The sequence below is a fragment of the Eleutherodactylus coqui genome, chromosome 3 (genome assembly GCF_035609145.1).
Source record: "Eleutherodactylus coqui strain aEleCoq1 chromosome 3, aEleCoq1.hap1, whole genome shotgun sequence".
Taxonomy (NCBI): Eukaryota; Metazoa; Chordata; class Amphibia; order Anura; family Eleutherodactylidae; genus Eleutherodactylus; species Eleutherodactylus coqui.
Window position 1 is genome coordinate 253679734 of NC_089839.1, and position 21983 is coordinate 253701716.

Sequence of the window (21983 nt, forward strand, 5' to 3'; positions counted from 1 at the left end):
ATTGGTGTACCAACAGTACTAATGTACCTCAGTAAAAATTGGCCATGCCCAACCAAGATGGCAGGTGAATCGCTTTGGTTAATGTGGCTTAAGTGGTAACTAGGCCTGGAGGCAGCCCAGTGTAACGAAAAATTGGTTCAAGTTAAAGTTCCAACGCTTTTAAGCGCATTGAAACTTATAAAAATTGTTCTGAAAAATTATTTGAGTGAGCCTTGTGGCCCTAAGAAAAATTGCCCGTTCAGCGTGATTACGTGAGGTTTCAGGAGGAGGAGCAGGAGGAGGAGGAGGAGGAATATTAGACACAGATTGATGAAACAGAAATGTCCCCGTTTTGGATGGTGAGAGAGAACGTAGCTTCCATCCGCGGGTGCAGCCTACGTATTGCTTACGTATCGCTGCTGTCCGCTGGTGGAGAACAGAAGTCTGGGGAAATCCAGCCTTTGTTCATCTTAATGAGTGTTAGCCTGTCGGCACTGTCGGTTGACAAGCGGCTACGCTTATCTGTGATGATTCCCCCAGCCGCACTAAACACCCTCTCCGACAAGACGCTAGCCGCAGGACAAGCAAGCACCTCCAGGGCATACAGCGCTAGTTCAGGCCACGTGTCCAGCTTCGACACCCAGTAGTTGTAGGGGGCAGAGGCGTCACCAAGGATGGTCGTGCGATCCGCTACGTACTCCCTCACCATCCTTTTACAGTGCTCCCGCCGACTCAGCCTTGACTGGGGAGCGGTGACACAGTCTTGGTGGGGAGCCATAAAGCTGGCCAGGCCCTTAAAGACTGTTGCACTGCCTGGGATGTACATGCTGCTCGATCTACGCACATCCCCTGCTACCTTGCCCTCGGTACTGCGCCTTCTGCCACTAGCGCTGTCGGCTGGGAATTTTACCATCAGCTTGTCCGCAAGGGTCCTGTGGTATAGCAACACTCTCGAACCCCTTTCCTCTTCGGGAATCAGAGTGGGCAGGTTCTCCTTATACCGTGGATCGAGCAGTGTGTACACCCAGTAATCCGTCGTGGCCAGAATGCGTGCAACGCGAGGGTCACGAGAAAGGCATCCTAACATGAAGTCAGTCATGTGTGCCAGGGTACCTGTACGCAACACATGGCTGTCTTCACTAGGAAGATCACTTTCAGGATCCTCCTCCTCCTCCTCCTTCTCCTCAGGCCATACACGCTGAAAGGATGACAGGCAATCAGCCGGTGTACCGTCAGCAGCGGCCCAAGCTGTCTCTTCCCCCTCCTCCTCATCCTCCTCATGCTCCTCCTCCTCCTCCTGTACGCGCTGAGAAATAGACAGGAGGGTGCCCTGACTATCCAGCGGCATACTGTCTTCCCCCGCCCCCGTTTCCGAGCGCAAAGCAGCTGCCTTTATGGTTTGCAGGGAATTTCTCAAGATGCATAGCAGAGGAATGGTGACGCTAATGATTGTAGCATCGCCGCTCACCACCTGGGTAGACTCCTCAAAATTACCAAGGACATGGCAGATGTCTGCCAACCAGGCCCACTCTTCTGAAAGGAATTGAGGAGGCTGACTCCCACTGCGCCGCCCATGTTGGAGTTGGTATTCGACTATAGCTCTACGTTGTTCATAGAGCCTGGCCAACATGTGGAGCGTAGAGTTCCACCGTGTGGGCACGTCGCACAGCAGTCGGTGCACTGGCAGCTTAAAGTGATGTTGCAGGGTGCACAGGGTGGCAGCGTCCGTGTGGGACTTGCGGAAATGTGCGCAGAGCCGGCGCGCCTTTACGAGCAGGTCTGACAAGCGTGGGTAGCTTTTCAGAAACCGCTGAACCACCAAATTAAAGACGTGGGCCAGGCATGGCACGTGCGTGAGGCTGCCGAGCTGCAGAGCCGCCACCAGGTTACGCCCGTTGTCACACACGACCATGCCCGGTTGGAGGCTCAGCGGCGCAAGCCAGCGGTCGGTCTGCTGTGTCAGACCCTGCAGCAGTTCGTGGGCCGTGTGCCTCTTATCGCCTAAGCTGAGTAGTTTCAGCACGGCTTGCTGACGCTTGCCCACCGCTGTGCTGCCACACCGCGCGACACCGACTGCTGGCGACATGCTGCTGCTAACACATCTTGATTGCGAGACAGAGGAGGAGGAGGAGGAGGAGGAGGGTGCTTTAGTGGAGGAAGCATACACCTCCGCAGATACCAGCACCGAGCTGGGGCCCGCAATTCTGGGGGTGGGTAGGACGTGAGCGGTCCCAGGCTCTGACTCTGTCCCAGCCTCCACTAAATTCACCCAATGTGCCGTCAGGGAGATGTAGTGGCCCTGCCCGCCTGTGCTTGTCCACGTGTCCGTAGTTAAGTGGACCGTGGCAGTAACCGCGTTGGTGAGGGCGCGCACAATGTTGCGGGAGACGTGGTCGTGCAGGGCTGGGACGGCACATCGGGAAAAGTAGTGGCGACTGGGAACTGAGTAGCGCGGGGCCGCCGCCTCCATGATACTTTTGAAGGACTCCGTTTCCACAACCCTATACGGCAGCATCTCAAGGCTGATGAATTTTGCTATGCGGACGGTTAACGTTTGAGCGTGCGGGTGCGTGGCGGCGTACTTGAGCTTGCGCTCCAACAGTTGCGCAAGCGACGGCTGGACGGTGCGCTGAACTACACTGCTGGATGGGGCCGAGGACAGCGGAGGTGAGGGTGTGGGTGCAGGCCAGGAGACGGTAGTGCCTGTGTCCTGAGAGGGGGGTTGCATCTCAGTGGCAGGTTGGGGCACAGGGGGAGAGGCAGGGGTGCAAACCGGAGGTGCTGAACGGCCTTCGTCCCACCTTGCGGGGTGCTTGGCCATCATATGTCTGCGCATGGTGGTGGTGGTGAGGCTGTTGGTGTTGGCTCCCCGGCTGAGCTTTGCGCGACAAAGGTTGCACACCACTGTTCGTCGGTCGTCAGGTGTCTCTGTGAAAAACTGCCAGACCTTAGAGCACCTCGGCCTCTGCAGGGTGGCATGGCGCGAGGGGGCGCTTTGGGAAACACTTGGTGGATTATTCGGTCTGGCCCTGCCTCTACCCCTGGCCCTGGCCACCGCACTGCCTCTTGCAACCTGCCCTGCTGATGCCCTTGACTCCCCCTCTGAAGACCTGTCCTCCTGAGTAAGCGTTGCACACCAGGTGGGGTCAGTCACCTCATCGTCCTGCTGCTCTTCCTCCGAATCCTCTGTGCGCTGCTCCCTCGGACTTACTGCCCTTACTACTACCTCACTGCAAGACAACTGTGTCTGATCGTCATCGTCCTCCTCACCCACAGAAAGTTGTTGAGACAGTTGGCGGAAGTCCCCAGCCTCTTCCCCCGGACCCCGGGAACTTTCGAATGGTTGGGCATCAGTGACGATAAACTCCTCTGGTGGGAGAGGAACCGCTGCTGCCCAATCTAAGCAGGGGCCCGAGAACAGTTCCTGGGAGTGTTCCCGCTCCTGAGCAGGTGTTATTGTAGTGGAGTGAGGAGGCTGGGAGGAAGGAGGAGCAGCAGACAGAGGATTCGGATTGGCAGCAGTGGACGGCGCAGAACTGCGGGTAGACGATAGGTTGCTCGAAGCACTTTCTGCCATCCAGGACAGGACCTGCTCACACTGCTCATTTTCTAATAACCGTCTCCCGCGTGGACCCATTAATTGGGCGATGAATGTGGGGACGCCAGAAACGTGCCTCTCTCCTAATCGCGCAGCAGTCGGCTGCGACACACCGGGATCAGGAGCTCGGGCTGTGCCCACACCCTGACTTGGCCCTCCGCGTCCTCGGCCGCGTCCACGTCCTCTAGGCCTACCCCTACCCCTCAGCATGCTGTATTACCAGTGATTTGATTTCACAGGCAGGAAATAAATTGGCGCAAGACTGCAGGCCAAATATAATTTTTGCCCTTTTTGGAAAACGAAAGGCCCCACTGCCTCTAGTGAATGAATTATCTAAGTTTAATAACTGTGCTGTGTCCCTGCTAATGTGTCACAGAACGTGAAGGTAGCAGAGTTATTATAACTCTTGGAGAGCAGGTATTTTTTTCCCAATTAAGGAAAGCAAATGGCGACGCCAGCAGTAAAGCGTAGCTGGGTGCGTCTGATTTAGCAATGTTGTTCACGCAGCTCACACGTGTCCACCGCCTTTAGGACGGACAGAGGCTGGACAAATAGATTTGTTTTCAGTTTTTTTCCACCAAAAGGCAGCACTGCGTATATTCAATGAACATGAGAAGTTTAATAACTGTGCTGTGTCCCTGCTTATGTGTCACAGAACGTGAGGGTAGCAGAGTTATTATAACTCTTGGAGAGCAGGTATTTTTTTCCCAATTAAGGAAAGCAAATGGCGACGCCAGCAGTAAAGCGTAGCTGGGTGCGTCTGATTTAGCAATGTTGTTCACGCAGCTCACACGTGTCCACCGCCCTTAGGACGGACAGAGGCTGGACAAATAGATTTGTTTTCAGTTTTTTTCCACCAAAAGGCAGCACTGCGTATATTCAATGAACATGAGAAGTTTAATAACTGTGCTGTGTCCCTGCTTATGTGTCACAGAACGTGAGGGTAGCAGAGTTATTATAACTCTTGGAGAGCAGGTATTTTTTTCCCAATTAAGGAAAGCAAATGGCGACGCCAGCAGTAAAGCGTAGCTGGGTGCGTCTGATTTAGCAATGTTGTTCACGCAGCTCACACGTGTCCACCGCCCGTAAGGACGGACAGAGGCTGGACAAATAGATTTGTTTTCAGTTTTTTTCCACCAAAAGGCAGCACTGCGTATATTCAATGAACATGAGAAGTTTAATAACTGTGCTGTGTCCCTGCTTATGTGTCACAGAACGTGAGGGTAGCAGAGTTATTATAACTCTTGGAGAGCAGGTATTTTTTTCCCAATTAAGGAAAGCAAATGGCGACGCCAGCAGTAAAGCGTAGCTGGGTGCGTCTGATTTAGCAATGTTGTTCACGCAGCTCACACGTGTCCACCGCCCTTAGGACGGACAGAGGCTGGACAAATAGATTTGTTTTCAGTTTTTTTCCACCAAAAGGCAGCACTGCGTATATTCAATGAACATGAGCAGTTTAATAACTGTGCTGTGTCCCTGCTTATGTGTCACAGAACGTGAGGGTAGCAGAGTTATTATAACTCTTGGAGAGCAGGTATTTTTTTCCCAATTAAGGAAAGCAAATGGCGAAGCCAGCAGTAAAGCGTAGCTGGGTGCGTCTGATTTAGCAATGTTATTCAAGCAGCTCACATGTGTCCACCGCCCTTAGGACGGACAGAGGCTGGACAAATAGATTTGTTTTCAGTTTTTTTCCACCAAAAGGCAGCACTGCGTATATTCTATGAATAATAACTGTGTTGTGGCCCTGCCTATACAATTCTTTCCCTGCAGTATCAATGGAGGGTGCAATGGTCTGCAGAGGCGATTTTGAGAAGCAAAAAAAAATGCAGCACAGCTAACAGCAGCCTGGACAGTACTGCACACGGATAAATATGGCCCTAGAAAGGACCGTTGAGGTTCTTGAAGGCTACACTCACTCCTAACACTCTCCCTGCCTATGCAGCACTTCTGTCCCTAATGCCAGGTGCAACGCTCTGCAGAGGCGATTTTGAGAAAAAAAAATTTGCCACTGCTAACAGCAGCCAACACACAGCTATCAGTGGCCCTAATAAGGACCTTTGGGGGGTCTTGAAGCCTACACTAACTACCAATTCTTTCCCTACAGCAGCTCCGGTACAAACAGCACTGTCCCTCATCTAACTCACACGGCATCTGAGGCGAGCCGCGGGAGGGGCCGACTTTTATATTAGGCGGACACCTGATCTTCCCAGCCACTCACAGCAGGGGGGTGGTATAGGGCTTGAACGTCACAGGGGGAAGTTGTAATGCCTTTCCTGTCTTTCAATTGGCCAGAAAAGCGCGGTAACGTCTCAGGGAAGGAAGTGAAAATAACCAGAACACCGCATGGTGTTCGTTACGAATAACGAACATCCCGAACACCCTAATATTCGCACGAATATCAAGCTCGGAAGAACACGTTCGCTCATCTCTAAATATAAGTAATTCATCCAAATTCCTTGAATCCAAATTCACTAATCCGAAGTAACACACTTATGACACATGGCACTTACAATGCAGCCACGCTCACTCAGCTTGCATATTCACTTATGTTTTAATTTATATAGCACTTATCTGTAATACTTCTGCTCCTCCTCTATTTGGAAAGAACACAGAAAGTTCAACAGACACAATTTATTTTACACTCTTATTGAGTATCCCTTATTTGATATGTTAATGGTTTATTATGTTATTAACTTGTTTGCATTTCAATGGTATTGATTTCACATTGAGTGTATGTTTCTCATATATTATTGTCCTGGTATGACTGCATATGTATTCATTAACTATTTTTCTGAGGCAGTCACATTCGTATTATTATCCACCAGCTCTGAACTCCTCTTGTATGACATAGGAGTTGCAGGCTATCGGCACAGCGAGAGTTAATTTTCAGCTGCCTTTGATGTTTTTAATTACTTTTAGCTTTTAAGGAAGTGATGGCTGACATACAGTACAAACTCAGGTGACCAAGGTCCACACTGGACCAAAATTCATCCTTCAGCTCTGTAACATAGGCGCTTTTATCTAATAAAGGAGAAGACTTTCTATCATAAGCAGCCTTTTTTTCTCCTTTTGGATTTACCTTATTGAGTATCCCCGCCCCAATAACACACCTGTGCAAAGCAATGAAGACTGAAACCCATAGGCAGACTATGTGTTTATTAAATGTAACACAATATTTAACAATCTAACCCCCTGATATACCCCCCCAAATACAATGTGTTTAACCTCTAGGAAAGAGACAATATAGCACAATGTATTCTCTAAAAGATTACTATGACTTGATATAAAACACAAATACACAAATGCAAATAGAATAGGGAAAGATGACTCAGCAAATCCACTAATGTCAAGTCACACACTTAAGACACAGTCCACTTTGGAATCAAAATCAAAAGTGTTCTTGCTAGAAGCGATACCTAGGAATTGGATCCCTTTGAAATACATCTTCTATTAAATAACACAGATTGTACATAGAAACACAAATATTTAAAAGCCTATACTATATACTATGAAATACTATACGATATGCTGCAGACATATATATTTAATATTGTGGTTTATTGCTAACCACATTGTCAACGCTATGCCATATTCTGATAGCTGTCAGTCTATGGATATAGTTATATTTGCATTTGTAATTCAGCAGGTCAGTACTGGAGGGGATGATAAAATGGTCAAAAAAAAACAAATAGGCGCGCATTCCCTATAGAGACCAATATTACAAAATAACTTCCCCTAGCTGGGGGTACAGGGACGCCTCCAGAACACTGCCTATAGTATCTGATTAAATGATCTGATCGTCAGAACCTACCACACCATCCTCCAGCATTTAACATGGAGGGAAACTGCATGACTATGTAGTTATATTCTGAGTGATAGCAATGCCCCAAAGGGTTAATAGCATAGGATAGCAGTGCCTGCGGTCTAATACTGATATCAAAAGATGAAACAGAGCTCTTCCAATATGTTTCACTACCTAAGTGGCATCTTCAGGAGAATATAGAAGCTTACCCCCTATATTTAAATATTTGCGTTTTTATGTGCAATCTTTGTGTTATTTCATAAAAGTTATATTTCAAAGGGATCCAATTCCTCGGTATTGCTTATGGCAGGAGTGTTTTGATTTTGATTATAATAGGACTGGATTGGATCCAGAGCCTATCTTCCCTTTTTCTGACAGAACACTTTAGAAGACAATACAGTTAGAGGACAGCCGGGCATGATCACTTATGTTTGATTTGTATAGTACTTATCTGTAGTACATCTGCTTCTCCTCTGTTTGTGAGTGTGCTGTAAGCATTCTCCTCCACTCCTCCACCTCCTATCCTCTCCTGTGAACAGGACATGTTGGAAAACCTAAATGAACACCCTATAATGTAGTATACTGTACAAACTCATGGCTGTATACACGTTAACCATTCTTTTTGTCTTAAATAGATTATGATAAAAGATGCCACAAGTTACTTGTTCTCTGCCACGAAGAACAGGCTACACATAAAGAGTGCCAAGATCCTAATTCCAGTTACTTGGAAAAAAAACAACAACTATAGCAAAACAAGAACTGAAACATATGATAAGGTAGGAAACTCAACATACTCTACTGAAAAAGAAATACTATACTAAATGTACATACATTTGAGGTACTAGATTGACCCGATGTGCGCTATGCGAACAGCAAATGTTTGGAAAATCTTTTTTGTGTTTCTTTGCCTATTTTTCTGTCTCTGCCTGTGTCTGTCTTTCTCTGCCTCTCTCCTCTCTGTTTCTGTGCCTGTATCTCTGGCTGTGTCTGCCTCTGTGTGTCTTGCTGTGTCTGTGTGTTGCTTTCTCCTTGTCTGCGCCTGTCTTTTGTCTGCCTGTCATTTCTGTTTGCTCTCTCTTTGTCTTCTGTCTCTGGCTGTGATTGGTGGCTCAGAGGGGAGTGTCAGCCGATGATGGGCCACCACGCCCCCTTCCATGCTTTTGTCCCGGGAGCTGCCTCTGTTCTCAGGAGTCGCGATTGAGTAGCGCTGGATGAACAGGATTTTTGAGTGGCGGCTCAATTCATAAATGCCACTACCACGACACGATCGTCGTGATTGGTTATCCAGCGCTGCATTGAAAGGATGTACCAATCACAGCCATCGCACGCTCACCTTTGGCACCGCTCACTCCTGTGTAGCATCACCTCACTATTACTTCAGCACCGCCTGCTTTCATTCAATGCCGCCAGCTGTCCCTTCAGCAACACTCGCTGTCCTCAGCACCGCCTCCGATGTCCTTTAGCACCACCACCACTGTCCTTCAGCACCGCCCACTGTCCTTCAGCAGTGCCCACTGCTGTCCCTTCAGTACCATCTGCTGTCCTTCAGCACCACCTGCTCTCCTTCAGCACCACCATCTCTCCTACAGCGCCGCCCAGTCTCCCCCAGCACTGCCTGCTGTCCCTTTAGCACCACCTGCTCCCGTTCGCGATCGCTCCCAGTCAGCACCGGACGCTATTAATCAGTACCAGCCGCTCTGTTACAGTACTGCCCGCTGCCCTTCAGTACCGGCTGCTCCCCTTCAGTCTCGCCCGCTCCTGTGGAGCACTGCCCATTGCCCTTCAGTAGTGGCCGCTCTCAGTCAGCACTGGCCACTGTCATTCAGTATCGGCCGCTCTGCTTCAGTACCTCCCGCTTGCGCTCGTTTAGCAACGCTTCACTGTCCCCAGGCATACGCCCATACACTTAACATAAAAACTTTGGGCTGCCCTCACAGGTCACTCGCTGTACCAAACTCCAATTTTAGGATTTTATGGAGGTGGTGAGATTGTCACTAATCTAATGACACCAAAATCATCCACCAAAGGTCAGACAAAAGGATGAAAGTGTGGTGCAGTAAAAAGCCTGTAGGCTTATTTATATTAGATGTATCACTGACCACTGCTGTGAAGAATCCAGTTCCGTAGTTTGTCCTTTCCAGGTTGTGCATTCTGCACTTTACTTTTGGCCTCCAGGTCATATGACCTGCACTCTGACAACACTCTGTGCCCTGCAGTTAATGGGGCAAATTTATATCCATTACCATAAAGAGAAACTGTCTTCCTCATAGCAATCCATCACAGCGCAGCTTTCATTTTGAAGAACAGAATACAAAATGTTTGTCATTGGTGGTTAGGTGCAAGTAATATAGTTTTGCTTCATGGTTGTCAGAGTCCTGGTCATGTGACCGGCCTTGAGAGAATTACAGAAATAGATTCTTCACAGCAGAGATCACTGATATTGTGATGGATTTACCCAAATACAAAATAGAGTGCCTCCTTAAGCCTTGTAAGATCAGGGGTCTTTTGAGCCTTAACTGCAGAACAAAATAGCACCTTTTGGAATAAGATATTAATAACGTATTCTTGAATGGGTCTTTTTAATTCATTTCTTAGGGCTCCCACAGACTTGCGTTTTTTTGACGATGCGTTAACGCTACGTTTTTTTAACCAGAATGTCAGTGGGACTTTTTAAGAACGCATCGCAAGTTTGTGCTTTGCGATTTTTGTGCGATGCGTTTTTAACATTAGAAAGTCCCATTGACATTTGCATTAAAAAAAACGCAGTGTTAAAAAACACAATTGGGTAGGAGCCCTTAGGCTACCAATTTTTATTTTTCGAGGCGGACAATAATGTTAACAAGGAAACATGATTTCATGTAATGTTTTAGAGAAACTTCTATATGGAATAATATGGACAGTTCACATTTCACTCTTTATTTTTATATTTTGCAAATTTAGGCAGATGTCATTATTGCTACACCACACTTGAAAAATGGAGATGACCCATATACTTTACAGTATGGCCAGTGTGGGGAAAAAGGCATATATATTCATTTTACCCCAGATTTCCTGCTAAATGATAAACTACTGTCAGTATATGGACCCAGAGGTAAAAAGTTAATATTTTTAAATGTGTTATATTACTAGCAAAATAGGCCTAAACAGGTTCACTAAATGCATTGCCTGTGCAGCGTATAGAAAGAATCTTAACTTGGGGGTAAAATATATTTTGATTTGACATTTTCTTGCCTAATTCACAATGCAAAAGTGAATCAAAAAAGTTGTCCCTGAGGGTGGAATCAGATGAGCGCAAATTTCTCTCTGTGACAATCACGGCTGCATAACGGAACAGAATGAAGCCACTGATATCAATAGATTTCAGTGGTTTAGTTTTCACTATTAGAATTCTCATCCATTAATTGTATGGCTAAGAGATGATAGGACTACGATCGGGAAAGATTGGGCAGCACCTATCTTCCTGTTTTCTTTTCCAAACTCCTTAGCTCTGGTGCGAAGTTTAAAAAGCCGGCGAAGAGGAAGATCTTCCCCTCATTCAGGTGCAGCTATTCCCTGTGCCGACAAGCATAGTTGCGCTTACAGACATCAGAATAAGCCCTTAGGGCGGATTCACACGACAGTGTTTGCACGTGTATTTGCACACGCAATACACAGAGAATAGAACCCTTTGATTTCCAAAAACGCAAAAAATAGTATTTCCTTTAAATTTAGGGCTCTTACGTGAAAAAAGAATAAACCAGCTTATACTCACCTCTCCCTGCAAGTACCCCGCCAATGGCTCAGGGTCTCCACTCTATTGTATTGTTTACAGGCTGCAGCAGCGCTTGTACTGGACGTCACAGGCCACGACAGCAAATGGCAAAGGTCAGCAATCAAGCACAGGCTGCTGCAGCATGTAAACAATATGTTAGATTGGAGACCCGGAGCCATCAACAGGGGACTTGTGGAGAATGGGGAGAGTATGAGCTAGTTTATTATTTTTTCACTTGGGGGACCTGATTTTAAAGAAAATATTTATCTAGGAAAACTTTTAGGACCACCCACATAATGCCAAGAAAACAGTGCCATATATTGCTGCAGTAACACCATCATAAAATCCTAAATACTGACATGTTATTTTTTCTATTAAAGTGATTCTGTGACCAGGTCCATGAAGTTTGACTCGGAGCTGAGCTCTGAGTCATGGAGGCAAGCCACAATGGCCTCTCCACAGCCACAGGAGGCAGTATGACAGCTTTAACTCTATACACAAAAGGAGAGATTTGTTAGTCTGCATGATGCGGTCGGGGAGATCAGCTCTGAGTCAAACTGACAGAATGACAGAATCCCTTTAAGGGAGGAATAGCCTGTCCAGCAAATGCATGCCCATGCTCTGGTTAGCAGCACTAAGGGACCACAGGTTTTTACCCTTTAACCCCCTTTTGATGGATATGGCCTTTGTTGCTATTATTCCCAGGTTGAATACCCAGAGTAGCCACTGGCTGGTGAAATGAACATGCAAGGGGTGAGTACCAGGATGTTAGAGAAGACAATCAGAGCCAAAGGGTGTATAAGGCGTTATTCAGACGACCATATATATACACCTAATTTAGCTATGTTAAAAAATCATGACCATCTAAGGCATTGGATTCCAATGTATTCATTCAGAGAAGCGATTTTTAGGCACTTAAAAATATCGCTCGAGATCCCCACCAATCAGCTGACTGAAGAGGCTGCAGCACTTGGGTGCATGTGATATCATGTTCATCGGCCACATGGCCTGAGAGCAGCTCAATCCCATTCCAGTAAATGGGATTGAGCTGCTATACCAGACACAACCTCTATACAATGTATGGCGCTGTGCCTAGTATGGACTGAAGGAGCAGTGGCGCTCACCGAAACACCGCTGTTACTTCAATAAGTTGATCAGTGCAAATCTAGGGCAGCAGACCTCTAATGATCAACTATTGATGATCTATCCTGAGAATAGGCCATCAATAGTTTAGTCCCAGAAAACCCCTTTAATGTTAATGTCTTCTTGGAATATTAGTTAAGTATTTCTAGATCTGTATATAATATCCAGGACACTGAAATGTCATTTTTCTGTATGTGTTTACCAAATTTTCATGAATCTTAATTTGTGATTATAGGAAGAGTTTTTGTCCATGAATGGGCTCACCTCAGATGGGGGGTCTTTGATGAGTACAATTCATTATCACCATTCTACATTGCTAATAGCCATGACGTAGAAGCTACAAGGTATGGAAAGCTATTTTGCATTTCAGCAGGTATAATAATTAGTTCTGTTGAAACTATAAGTTCGTGTAGCAGATAAATCAAAATTCAACTCTAGAAGTACTTCACTGGATGGTTACTTCCTTCCTAAAATATAAGTGTAGAGTTTTTTATTCTGCTGTAATGACTAAATTTTATTTTTATAAAAAAGCAGAAATGCTTAAGCTCAATGTTCACGAGCGGATTTTAATTAAAAAATCCGAGCGTGTTTTCCGTGCGGCAGATCCAGAAGCCCATAGGGATGCATTAGCATCCGCAGGGCAAATAAATGCATGCGGATGTGATTTTTTTCCTGGCCCGTGGATTGCAAAGTAAACTCCAAAGTAAACTCCAAATGGACTTGTTTTATGTTGGAACTCAGGAGCCCAGTATTGTATGAGATGACGGGCCCAGGAGAGGATTCTCTGGTACTTTGGCTTAGCCTGACCTGATGGGGGATGTGTTGTTTAACAATCCTGTACATGGCATAGGCAAATAGACACATATAGATAGACGATCTGTTTTCTTCTCTTCTGTCAGGTGTCCTGTTGGACTAAAAGGTGCTTATATTATGGAAAAATGTTCAGGAAATAAATGTGAATGCAAAAAAGACCTGGACACTGGACTGTATGAAGATGGCTGCAGATTTGTTCCTGACAAAAGTGATGCTTCCAAACAATCCATAATGTATCTGCAGGCTTTACCTACGGTAAGTTATATTTATCACCTATGATAAGTACAATCTTATTTTTATGACTATATCTGCATAGCATCCAGCCAAACAGCAGCACAGGGGGTCATTTATAAAAAAATATTAGAAACAAGTAAAGTGCTCAATCAAAAATGCTGCAGACCAAAAACCTTCAACAAGCTAACAACAGCTTTCAGATGTGGTACTATACATAATGCAAAGCTTTTTCTTAGGCTGTGTTCACACGGGGTGCTTTTTGTTGTGGTTTTTAATTGCGGCTGTTCCACAATTAAAACTCTGATTTAGGCTTAGTTCCTCCCACACCTTTCGGCACTTTCAGTGGCCAAAGAATGTCATCATTGACGTTCAAAGGCAGCAATTTGTGCATCATCCAATGAAAGGTTGATCGTACACAAGTCTTCTATAAATGTGTGTCGCCGGATAATCTTTTACCTTCTCCGATGACACTTCTCATTTTTTGGATTCCATGAGATAGCGCTTCTTGACAGTCTCAGGGAGGCATAGAATGTGTGTCCAGCCCCCTTGGTGACTTAGTAATGAAGTGGCTTCGTAGAAGAGTAGTAGTGGATTTCTTCATTCAGAACCCAATCATGGTAAGTGACCTTAAACAGGCAATGAAGGCATCATTGTTAGACAACATTAAGTCACTGGTTGATATGTGTGGTTGATTTCCATGTTTGAGATGCGTACTGTGCCGTCGGGATCACAATAGTGTTCAGAAGTCATATCTTTGTTTGTAATGGGAGTGAGGCAGTAGCTCATATAGGGCATAGATAGATAGTTGCCCACACTTTCCCGATACGATACTGGACATCATGTTCAGCATCCCCATCATTGGTGATTGTAGACAAACCTCTTGCAACCGCTGCTGTTGTTTGATGGTGATTGAGGCATTTGTGGATGGGACATATCCAATTTGCATAATCTGTGTCTTCTCGTCGTTAATCCATAAACCAACAATCGCTGCTTCTTGTTCTAGAACTGCTTGTTGGAGTTTGGGATTAATGGTGCGAGGAGAGCTATATCATCTGCAAAGTCCCAGTCAGTAAATCAATGTAGTGGGTTACGCCATACAGTGCCAACTATATTCGACTTGATTGCTCATTTCATGATGTGTTTGAACGCAAGGTTGAAAAAGAATGGCGACCAGGAAACAGCCTTGTCTTACACCTCTGTCAATGTTGATGAAATCTGTAGTCCCTGTATTGGTTTGAATGCAGCAACTAGAGTTGGAGTACAGCGTGTGAAAGATGTTAGTGAACTGGTCAGGTATGCCATAGAGTTTATTGATCTACCATAGGGTGTCTCGGTGGAGGCAGTTGAACACTTTCTTAAAATCAATAAAACTCACACAGCTTCTACTGGAACTCAAGGCTCTGTTCAGTGATGTTTCAAAGTGTGAATATCTGTCCGATACATGACGGTCCTTTTCAAAATCCTGCTTGCTCTTCATCTAGTCACTCATCAGCCACTCTTGAAAGGCGTTGCAACAGGACATTACAGAGTACCTTGCCTGGGACAGATACAAGTGTAATGCTATGCCAATTGTTACAGTTATGAAAGGTCATCCCTCTTGTCCAATCTCTTGAGACTCGGCTACTTGTCCAGCAGGCATTGAAGAAGGAGGTGAGGGCATTAATCAAGGTTGGATTGGCAAGCTTTAATAATTCTTGCCTGATGTCATCAGTACCAGCAGCCCTGCTATTTTTGAGGGTCTTTACAGCTGCCTTGACCATGATGCTGGTGATAAGTACAATGCCGACTGGAAGCGACACAGCTTTAATTATATCAATTTGCAGCGTTCCCTAAACTTTGCACTGATTTTGTTCTGCTATGTGTGGATTGACTTTTAAATACTATATCCACATGTACTGTAAATTGAAGTAGATTTTTGGTATGGAACATACAATAATTCCACAACATCTGGACATACAGTACTCTAATGCTCAATGTCTGGGGCGTACCTAAAGGCTCAGGGGCCCGGGTGCAAAAGTTCAGCGCAGGGCCACCCACCCGTACCCATACCTAAACCGTGCTGCATACAGCTGCAACCAAATTTCCATATACGATCTGGCCCCGTGACGTAATCTTTGCAAAGATGACTCTTTTACTGCACTACATGAAAATTTGTTTGTAGCCCCGTAGGCCACTCTCATACACACACACACCACTTTTTAATGCTCTTAGCGTGGCGTCTTGAGCATGGTTCTAACCGTGCTACAATGCTATTATTGATTTTAATGGTGTTACTCATACCTGCGCTCAAATGCAATGTTTCTAACGCCGGGATTTTTGAGAGCTGTCTGTTCTATTTTTGTTTTTTCGCATTTTTAACGCACCTCTTCACCCAACACAATGATGGGATGCATTAAAAAGCGCTGTCAAACTCTGTACCATGTGTTCAAAACCACCATTCAAAATTGTGGTAAAAATGCCACGATTTCTAGCTGCGTTTTCTGAACACGTGTGAGAGTGGCCTTAGGGTGCGTTCATGTTTTTTGTTGAACTTTTGAACCACAATTAAGAAAAACACATTTAAAAACTGCATGCGGTATTCAAAGACCACATACGTTTTAAAGAAACTGCATAGGCTATTAAAAACCGCATGTGGTTTAGATGCGTTTTTTAATTGTGTGTAAAGTGTGCAATTATATACATTATATACAGATAGGTAGATAAGAAAGAGACATATATAGATAGATATATAGATGAGAGAGAGATAGATAGATGAGAGAGACAGATAGATAGGTGAAAGAGATTGATAGATAGATGAAAGAGATAGATAAGAGAGATAAGATAGACAGACAGATGAGAGAGATAGATAGATGAGAGAGATAGACTGACAGATAGATTAGAGAGACAGGCAGACAAATGAAAGAGATAGATAGACAGACAGATACATAGATGAGAGAGATAGACAGACAGACAGATACATACATACGCCGGACCACTTCTCTGTGTGAGGAGAGCAGCAGGGCAAAGGCCGCTGTACACTGTGTCTCTATTAGCAGCAGGGTGATGACATTACCCTGCTCAGCTCCCTGCCTTGCCTTGCTGTGCATCTGCCATCTGCTTCCCTCCTCCCCCTCCTTCTCCTGTGCTTCGGCTGTTTGCTCTCTTTGCCGCACCACAAAAATCACATGGCTGGCCGTCCGGCTGTGTGACCAGCTGGGAATGCACTGCATGTGCACTTGTATATGGTGGAGGGCAGCGACTGGGCCCCCTCAGTGCAGGGTTTGGGTTGCCATTGCGACCCCTGATGATACACCTATGCTCAATGTCCTATACTTCAGGGACTGATTTAAAAATTGTAAGGTGCTTAATATACTTCTTTTGCAGCGAGCGGGATGTCTGGTGTCAGCTTGTGTTCAAAATTACCACACAGCCTGATTCCCAAATGCTCAGCTACAAGTGATAAAAGTGTAAAATAGGAAACAAGGGATGATGGTGGTAGTAGTTTGTGATGCCAAGAGTCAGGATAAAGGGTGTAAAAGGTGAAACTCCCTTCTATTTGTAGAGTGAGGAAAATGCAACAACATCCAATTCAGGTTCAATTCCAATCTACAGCAATCTGGAGTTTGGTGACCGGAGAAACCTCCCTTGGAAGAATTTGTCGTATCTATCACTTGAGATACCACTCTCTATACTTGCGTCGTAGCTGGCACCTTCTCTCAGATGTGGGGAATGGCTATGTGTCAACCAGTCCTGTCTTCCAGCTCTTCTTTAGGCCCCGTTCAGACAAACGTGTTTTTTGCACACAAATAGCTGCGCAAAAAGATTGCCGCTCACGTGTGGAAAAATCACGTGAATGAAGCAGAAGGCGTGATCTACATTTGCATGTAATTTGCTCGTTCACACGATCCAAGGTGCATGCTGCTTGTTAATCCAGCTCCCATAGGAGTCATTGGCAACTCCTGCGCAACACGCACCAAAGATAGGTCAAGTCTTATCTTTTCTCGCAGGACGCACCTTAGATGCATGCATTGTAGCCACGCATGCGCTATCTTTTGCAGGTGCGAGTATTTTTCACGTCTATAAAAAATCATTCATGTGAACGCTTCAATAGGAAACCATTCATTCTAATAGACGTGATCTTTTTGCGCGGCTATATGAGCGGAAAAAAAAACGCTTGTCTGCATGAGGTCTTAGATCTTTCTTTTAGAATTTTCTCTACATTTCTTTTACTTTTCGTATTCTAATCTTTTCTTGTTCTTAACCACACTTTTCCTTCTTACTGCATTTCTTAGTTATGCACTTTAAGGGCTCAGTTAGACGAGCGTTTTTTGTTGCATGGGCAAAAAGGGCGCTTCTAAAAGAAGCAATGGGTTCCTATGGAAGCACTCACATGAGAGAATGTAGGTGCGCTAAACTGAGCACACGTGACAAAGATAGGACAGCGTGGCTACAATGCCAAAACGCAGGTCCATGCTGCTCGCTGTCCAGGAGTTCCCATAACTCCTGCGCTTGGAATAGATTCTTCGCAGCTTACAGGAGAGCATTTAAAACGTCCTGCCCAAAAGCACATTTCAAAAGTCCTGCTGTAAACTCCTGTTAGTCCCCGCGAGGATGAGGTGACTCCCCAAGGGTTTCCTTAATCTCCGCGTGGACTAACAAGAATTTACAATGGGACATTTAAAAAGTGCTTCTGGGCAACAACTTTTAAATTCCATGCTGTAAGTAGCGGGGTATTCTTGGCAATTGCCCAGCAATGGGGGCAGTAGGGGACTCCCTCCCCCTTTCTCCCCAAGGGAATTCCCTATAGCTAGGAGAGAGAGGGGGTGGAGTTAAAGGGCTTCTCCTGAGAGTGTGAGAGGAGGGTAGTGACTAGAGAGATCCTCCACCTAGCACCACTCCTCTAGCACCACAGCCTCTATGGTTTACTATAAGGAATCTCTGTGAGAATCCCTATAGCCCAGCCCACTACTTCAAGCCCCACCCACACTATCTGTACTATGGGAATATCCCTCAAGATATCCCCACAGCAGGGAAATAGAGGAGAGCTATGGTGGATTTCCCCATAGCAGGGAGATAGAATGGACCTATGGGGAATTTCCTCATAGCAAGGAATTAACCCATATTCCTGCTCCATCTCTCCCTGCTATGGGGAAATCCCCCATAGGTCAGTTCTCTCTCCCTGCTCTGGGGAAATCCCGAAGCCCTGCGGGGCTTCTTCTCTCTCTCCTCCTGGAGCAGCTGCGCTTCTCCAAGCGCAGCTGCTCCAGGGAATAGCTGATTTTCAGATGCATGAAGCTTGGATCTTCTGTGCAAAGAAAATTTGCCTGTTCACGCGATTTGCGGATATGCGACCAGCATTTTTTTTTGCGCGCGTCTATTCATGCGCTAAAAAAGTCGCTTGTCTGACTGAGCCCTATCTCTTTCTTCCTTCTCACGTGCTCTCTTCTTCCCAATAACAACTAAACTCTCTTGAGTTGTCATTGGTTTTAATGAGAGCTGTGCCTGTAGTTACAAGCATCACACACTACACAGGGGTTGGAGAAGCAGCTTCTGCTTCATACCCCAGTGTGTAGTTACACTGCAGGAGCAATCAAACAATTGCAAGTTCAAGTCCCCTATTGTGACAAAAAAATGTAAAAAATAGCTTTAAAAAGTTTTATTATTTATTAGAAAAATAAACGGTATAAAAATCGCAAAATCCGTAAAAGTCCAATCTATCAAAGAAACACATTATTTATCCTGCACAGATAAACAATGCCAGAATTGCGCTTTTTGGTCACCTCTTGTCCAAGAAAAAATGTAATGAAAATCGATCAAAAAGTCGCATGTACTCCAAAATGATACCAATAGAAACTGCAGAATGTCCTGCAAAAACTAAGCTTTCATACAACACAGAAAAATAAAAAACTCATGGCTGTCAGAAGATGGGGGCAATGATGTTTTTCCAAAGATATATTTTTAAAAAAAGTAGTGCAGCAAAAAAAAAAAACAATATAAATTTAGAGTCGTCTTAATCGTACCAATAGAATAAAGTTATCACGTCATTTTTGCTGCAGTGCGTACCCTATAGAAACAAGACCTCCCCAAGATGGCAGAATTTCATATTTTTTTCACTCCACTTAGAAATTTTTTTAAAGTTTTTCAGTACATTATATGGTACAATAAATAGTATAATTAAAAAATGCAACTCGCCCTGCAAATAACAAGCCCTCACACAGCTACGTCGGTAGATAAATAAGAGTTGTGATTTTTTTAAAGTGGGGAGGAGAAACCATAACTGAAAAAACGGAGAAAAAAAGAGGGTGGTCCTTAAGGGGTGAAATGGGAAACCCAAAAACCTATTGAAGTTGCTCCATGTGATTTCAGTGGTGTAAAAGAATGAGAACTGTGTCAGAGATTTCCTGTCATCTTAATCTACTATGCTTGAATGTATTTGGGTACATTAGAGTCCCGTGGCCTATGAATGTAGGAATTGGTGGGATTTAGGGTGATAAATCTAATTTAATAAATTCTGCTGTATGTTAAGAAAATGTTTATATTCTCAGGTATCTGAATTTTGTGATGCTCAGAGTCATAATACCGAAGCTCCAAATTTACAAAATAGAATGTGCAACTATCGCAGTACATGGGATGTCATCATGAACTCAACTGATATTAAAACTACACCAGAAACATCTAACACAAATGTTCCTGAACCCACCATAACTCTTCATCAGGTGTCAGACAGGGTTGTCACCTTAGTGTCTGATGTTTCAGGAAGTATGAGCGCGGTAAGTGTTTGGAACGACCTTATTCTCTATGTCATATTTTAGTGTCTTATCAACCTAACCTTCCTGCACTTTTCTCTTTATCTCATTTAGGTCTCCTGCATTTGGCAGTATTTTGGTCTGCATTTTGCATCAGCATTTGTCAACCACAACTAGGAGTTGGTCCCAAACAGAGGTGCAAATGTTCCCATTTCCAATCAAGAGATCCTTTAATACACACATGCAATGTTTAAGTTCACACAGAGCTTTTCTTAAGCTTTTTTTTCAAGCTGTTTGAGAAAAGCTCTGTGTGAGCTGAAATGGGTGTATTAAATGATCTCTGATTTGGAGCTTTTTTGATGCCTCTGTTTATGTGTATTGCAAAGATTATGGAATAAGTCAGCATAGGAGTGTACCGTTAAACACAATTTTTTTCAGTGCTTCTAATTTTCTGTCCAGTGTTTCAATTTTTGAGTTGTATGATTTTTGAAAAAGCAGCTCCGCATGCACCAATATAACAAATCAGCATATACTCTTCTCAACCCACCGCTGTTTCCCGCACTGCCACTGTGAGTTTCCCATCTGATGTCATGTTTACAGGCTTCCTCAGCCTGTTTACGGGACATCTACAGGCTCTACAGCCAATGGTAGAGCTTAGTGATTGAACACTGAGCTCTGTTATTGGCTGCAGTGTCTGTGATGTCCCGTAAATTGGACAGGACTGCAGCCTATAAACAAGCACCGGAGATGAGGGCTGAGCACCAGCACGGGACACAGCGGAAAGAGGTGAGTATATGTTGATTTGTTATGTTAGTGCATGGGGAGCTACTTTTTTAAAAATCATTCAACTCGGACAACTCCTTTAAGGAGATGAGATTGGAAGTGTGGGTTTCACAGGTGCCTTGCTCATTAAATAAAGGCACACAAAGCATGGTTACTCACAAATCTGTTCGTCTCAAGAATGATTGGTTAATGTGAACCATGTCTCAATGCAAACGGCTTTCAGGGGACCTCAGAAAATGGGTCATAGAGATGCATGAAGCTGGAAAAGGCTACAAAGGAATTGCTAAAGTGTTCATGGAAGGACACTATAGAAGAAGCTACTGGTGTTAAAAAAGACTGTGTGGAAAATCAGAACAAAACCACTACTACCATTCTCCACCATGTGAGCACTAACCTGCAGGATCCTGTGCTCAACGGTGATAAGCATTCACCCACCGAATATTGGAAGATAGAGAAAAGCCTACTAGAGACTGCCTTGAGTGCTCCCTGTGGTGCCTGATGGCTTACATCAACAAGGAGGCTAGCGCCATCTTTCTACATCACTGGTTGAGTCTGCCCCATTACCTCCTGCATTCCTATGGGAGCTTTATCTGCAGATTTAGAAGTGAGCTATAATAGATGGGCTGCCATTATAATGTTCTGTTAGAAGGACTTTCTACCCTCTTTTTATTTCTGCTTAACCATCCATTCCCTCCATTTGCATTGAACGCCTGGAAATGCATAGAATCCCCAATCAATAGTTCCAAAAAGGGCAGATGGTAAGCCCAGAGATGTTATCACGAAGTTTACCTTCTACAGAACAAAATAAACCATTATGCAATCATCTTGTGGTCATGCTGATGCAGCATCCGAGGAGCAGGCCGGCAACCAAGGAGATGGTAGGGTAGATAAGGATAACTATGTCACGGTGGCTCTACCATCTCCTTCCTTGGGGGTAGCTTCGGACCCGTCCAAGTTACTACTGGGGGAGATCACAGGGAAAGCAAACCAGGGGTAATCTTACAGTTCTTTGTCACTTGTGACGCCACAGTTCAATCCTCTGCGGTGAATCTGGATGATCATGTGATCATGTGAATGATACATAATTCTTTTGGGAAAAGTTCTGAGGTCAGACAAGACAAAAGCGGACGTTTTTAACACAAGTGCAAAATGCTG

At 44.9% G+C, this 21983-nt stretch overlaps 1 protein-coding gene across 1 annotated transcript in view; it reads left to right on the forward strand.

The window, feature by feature from the left end:
• LOC136620004 (calcium-activated chloride channel regulator 1-like) overlaps window positions 1-21983 on the forward strand; it is a 78283-nt gene that overhangs the window by 11324 nt on the left and 44976 nt on the right. The window contains exons 2-6 of the mRNA XM_066594736.1: window positions 8015-8155; window positions 10320-10470; window positions 12509-12617; window positions 13173-13341; window positions 19845-20069. Of these exons, the coding sequence (XP_066450833.1) occupies window positions 8015-8155; window positions 10320-10470; window positions 12509-12617; window positions 13173-13341; window positions 19845-20069 (795 nt within the window). The remainder of the gene's footprint in view (window positions 1-8014; window positions 8156-10319; window positions 10471-12508; window positions 12618-13172; window positions 13342-19844; window positions 20070-21983) is intronic.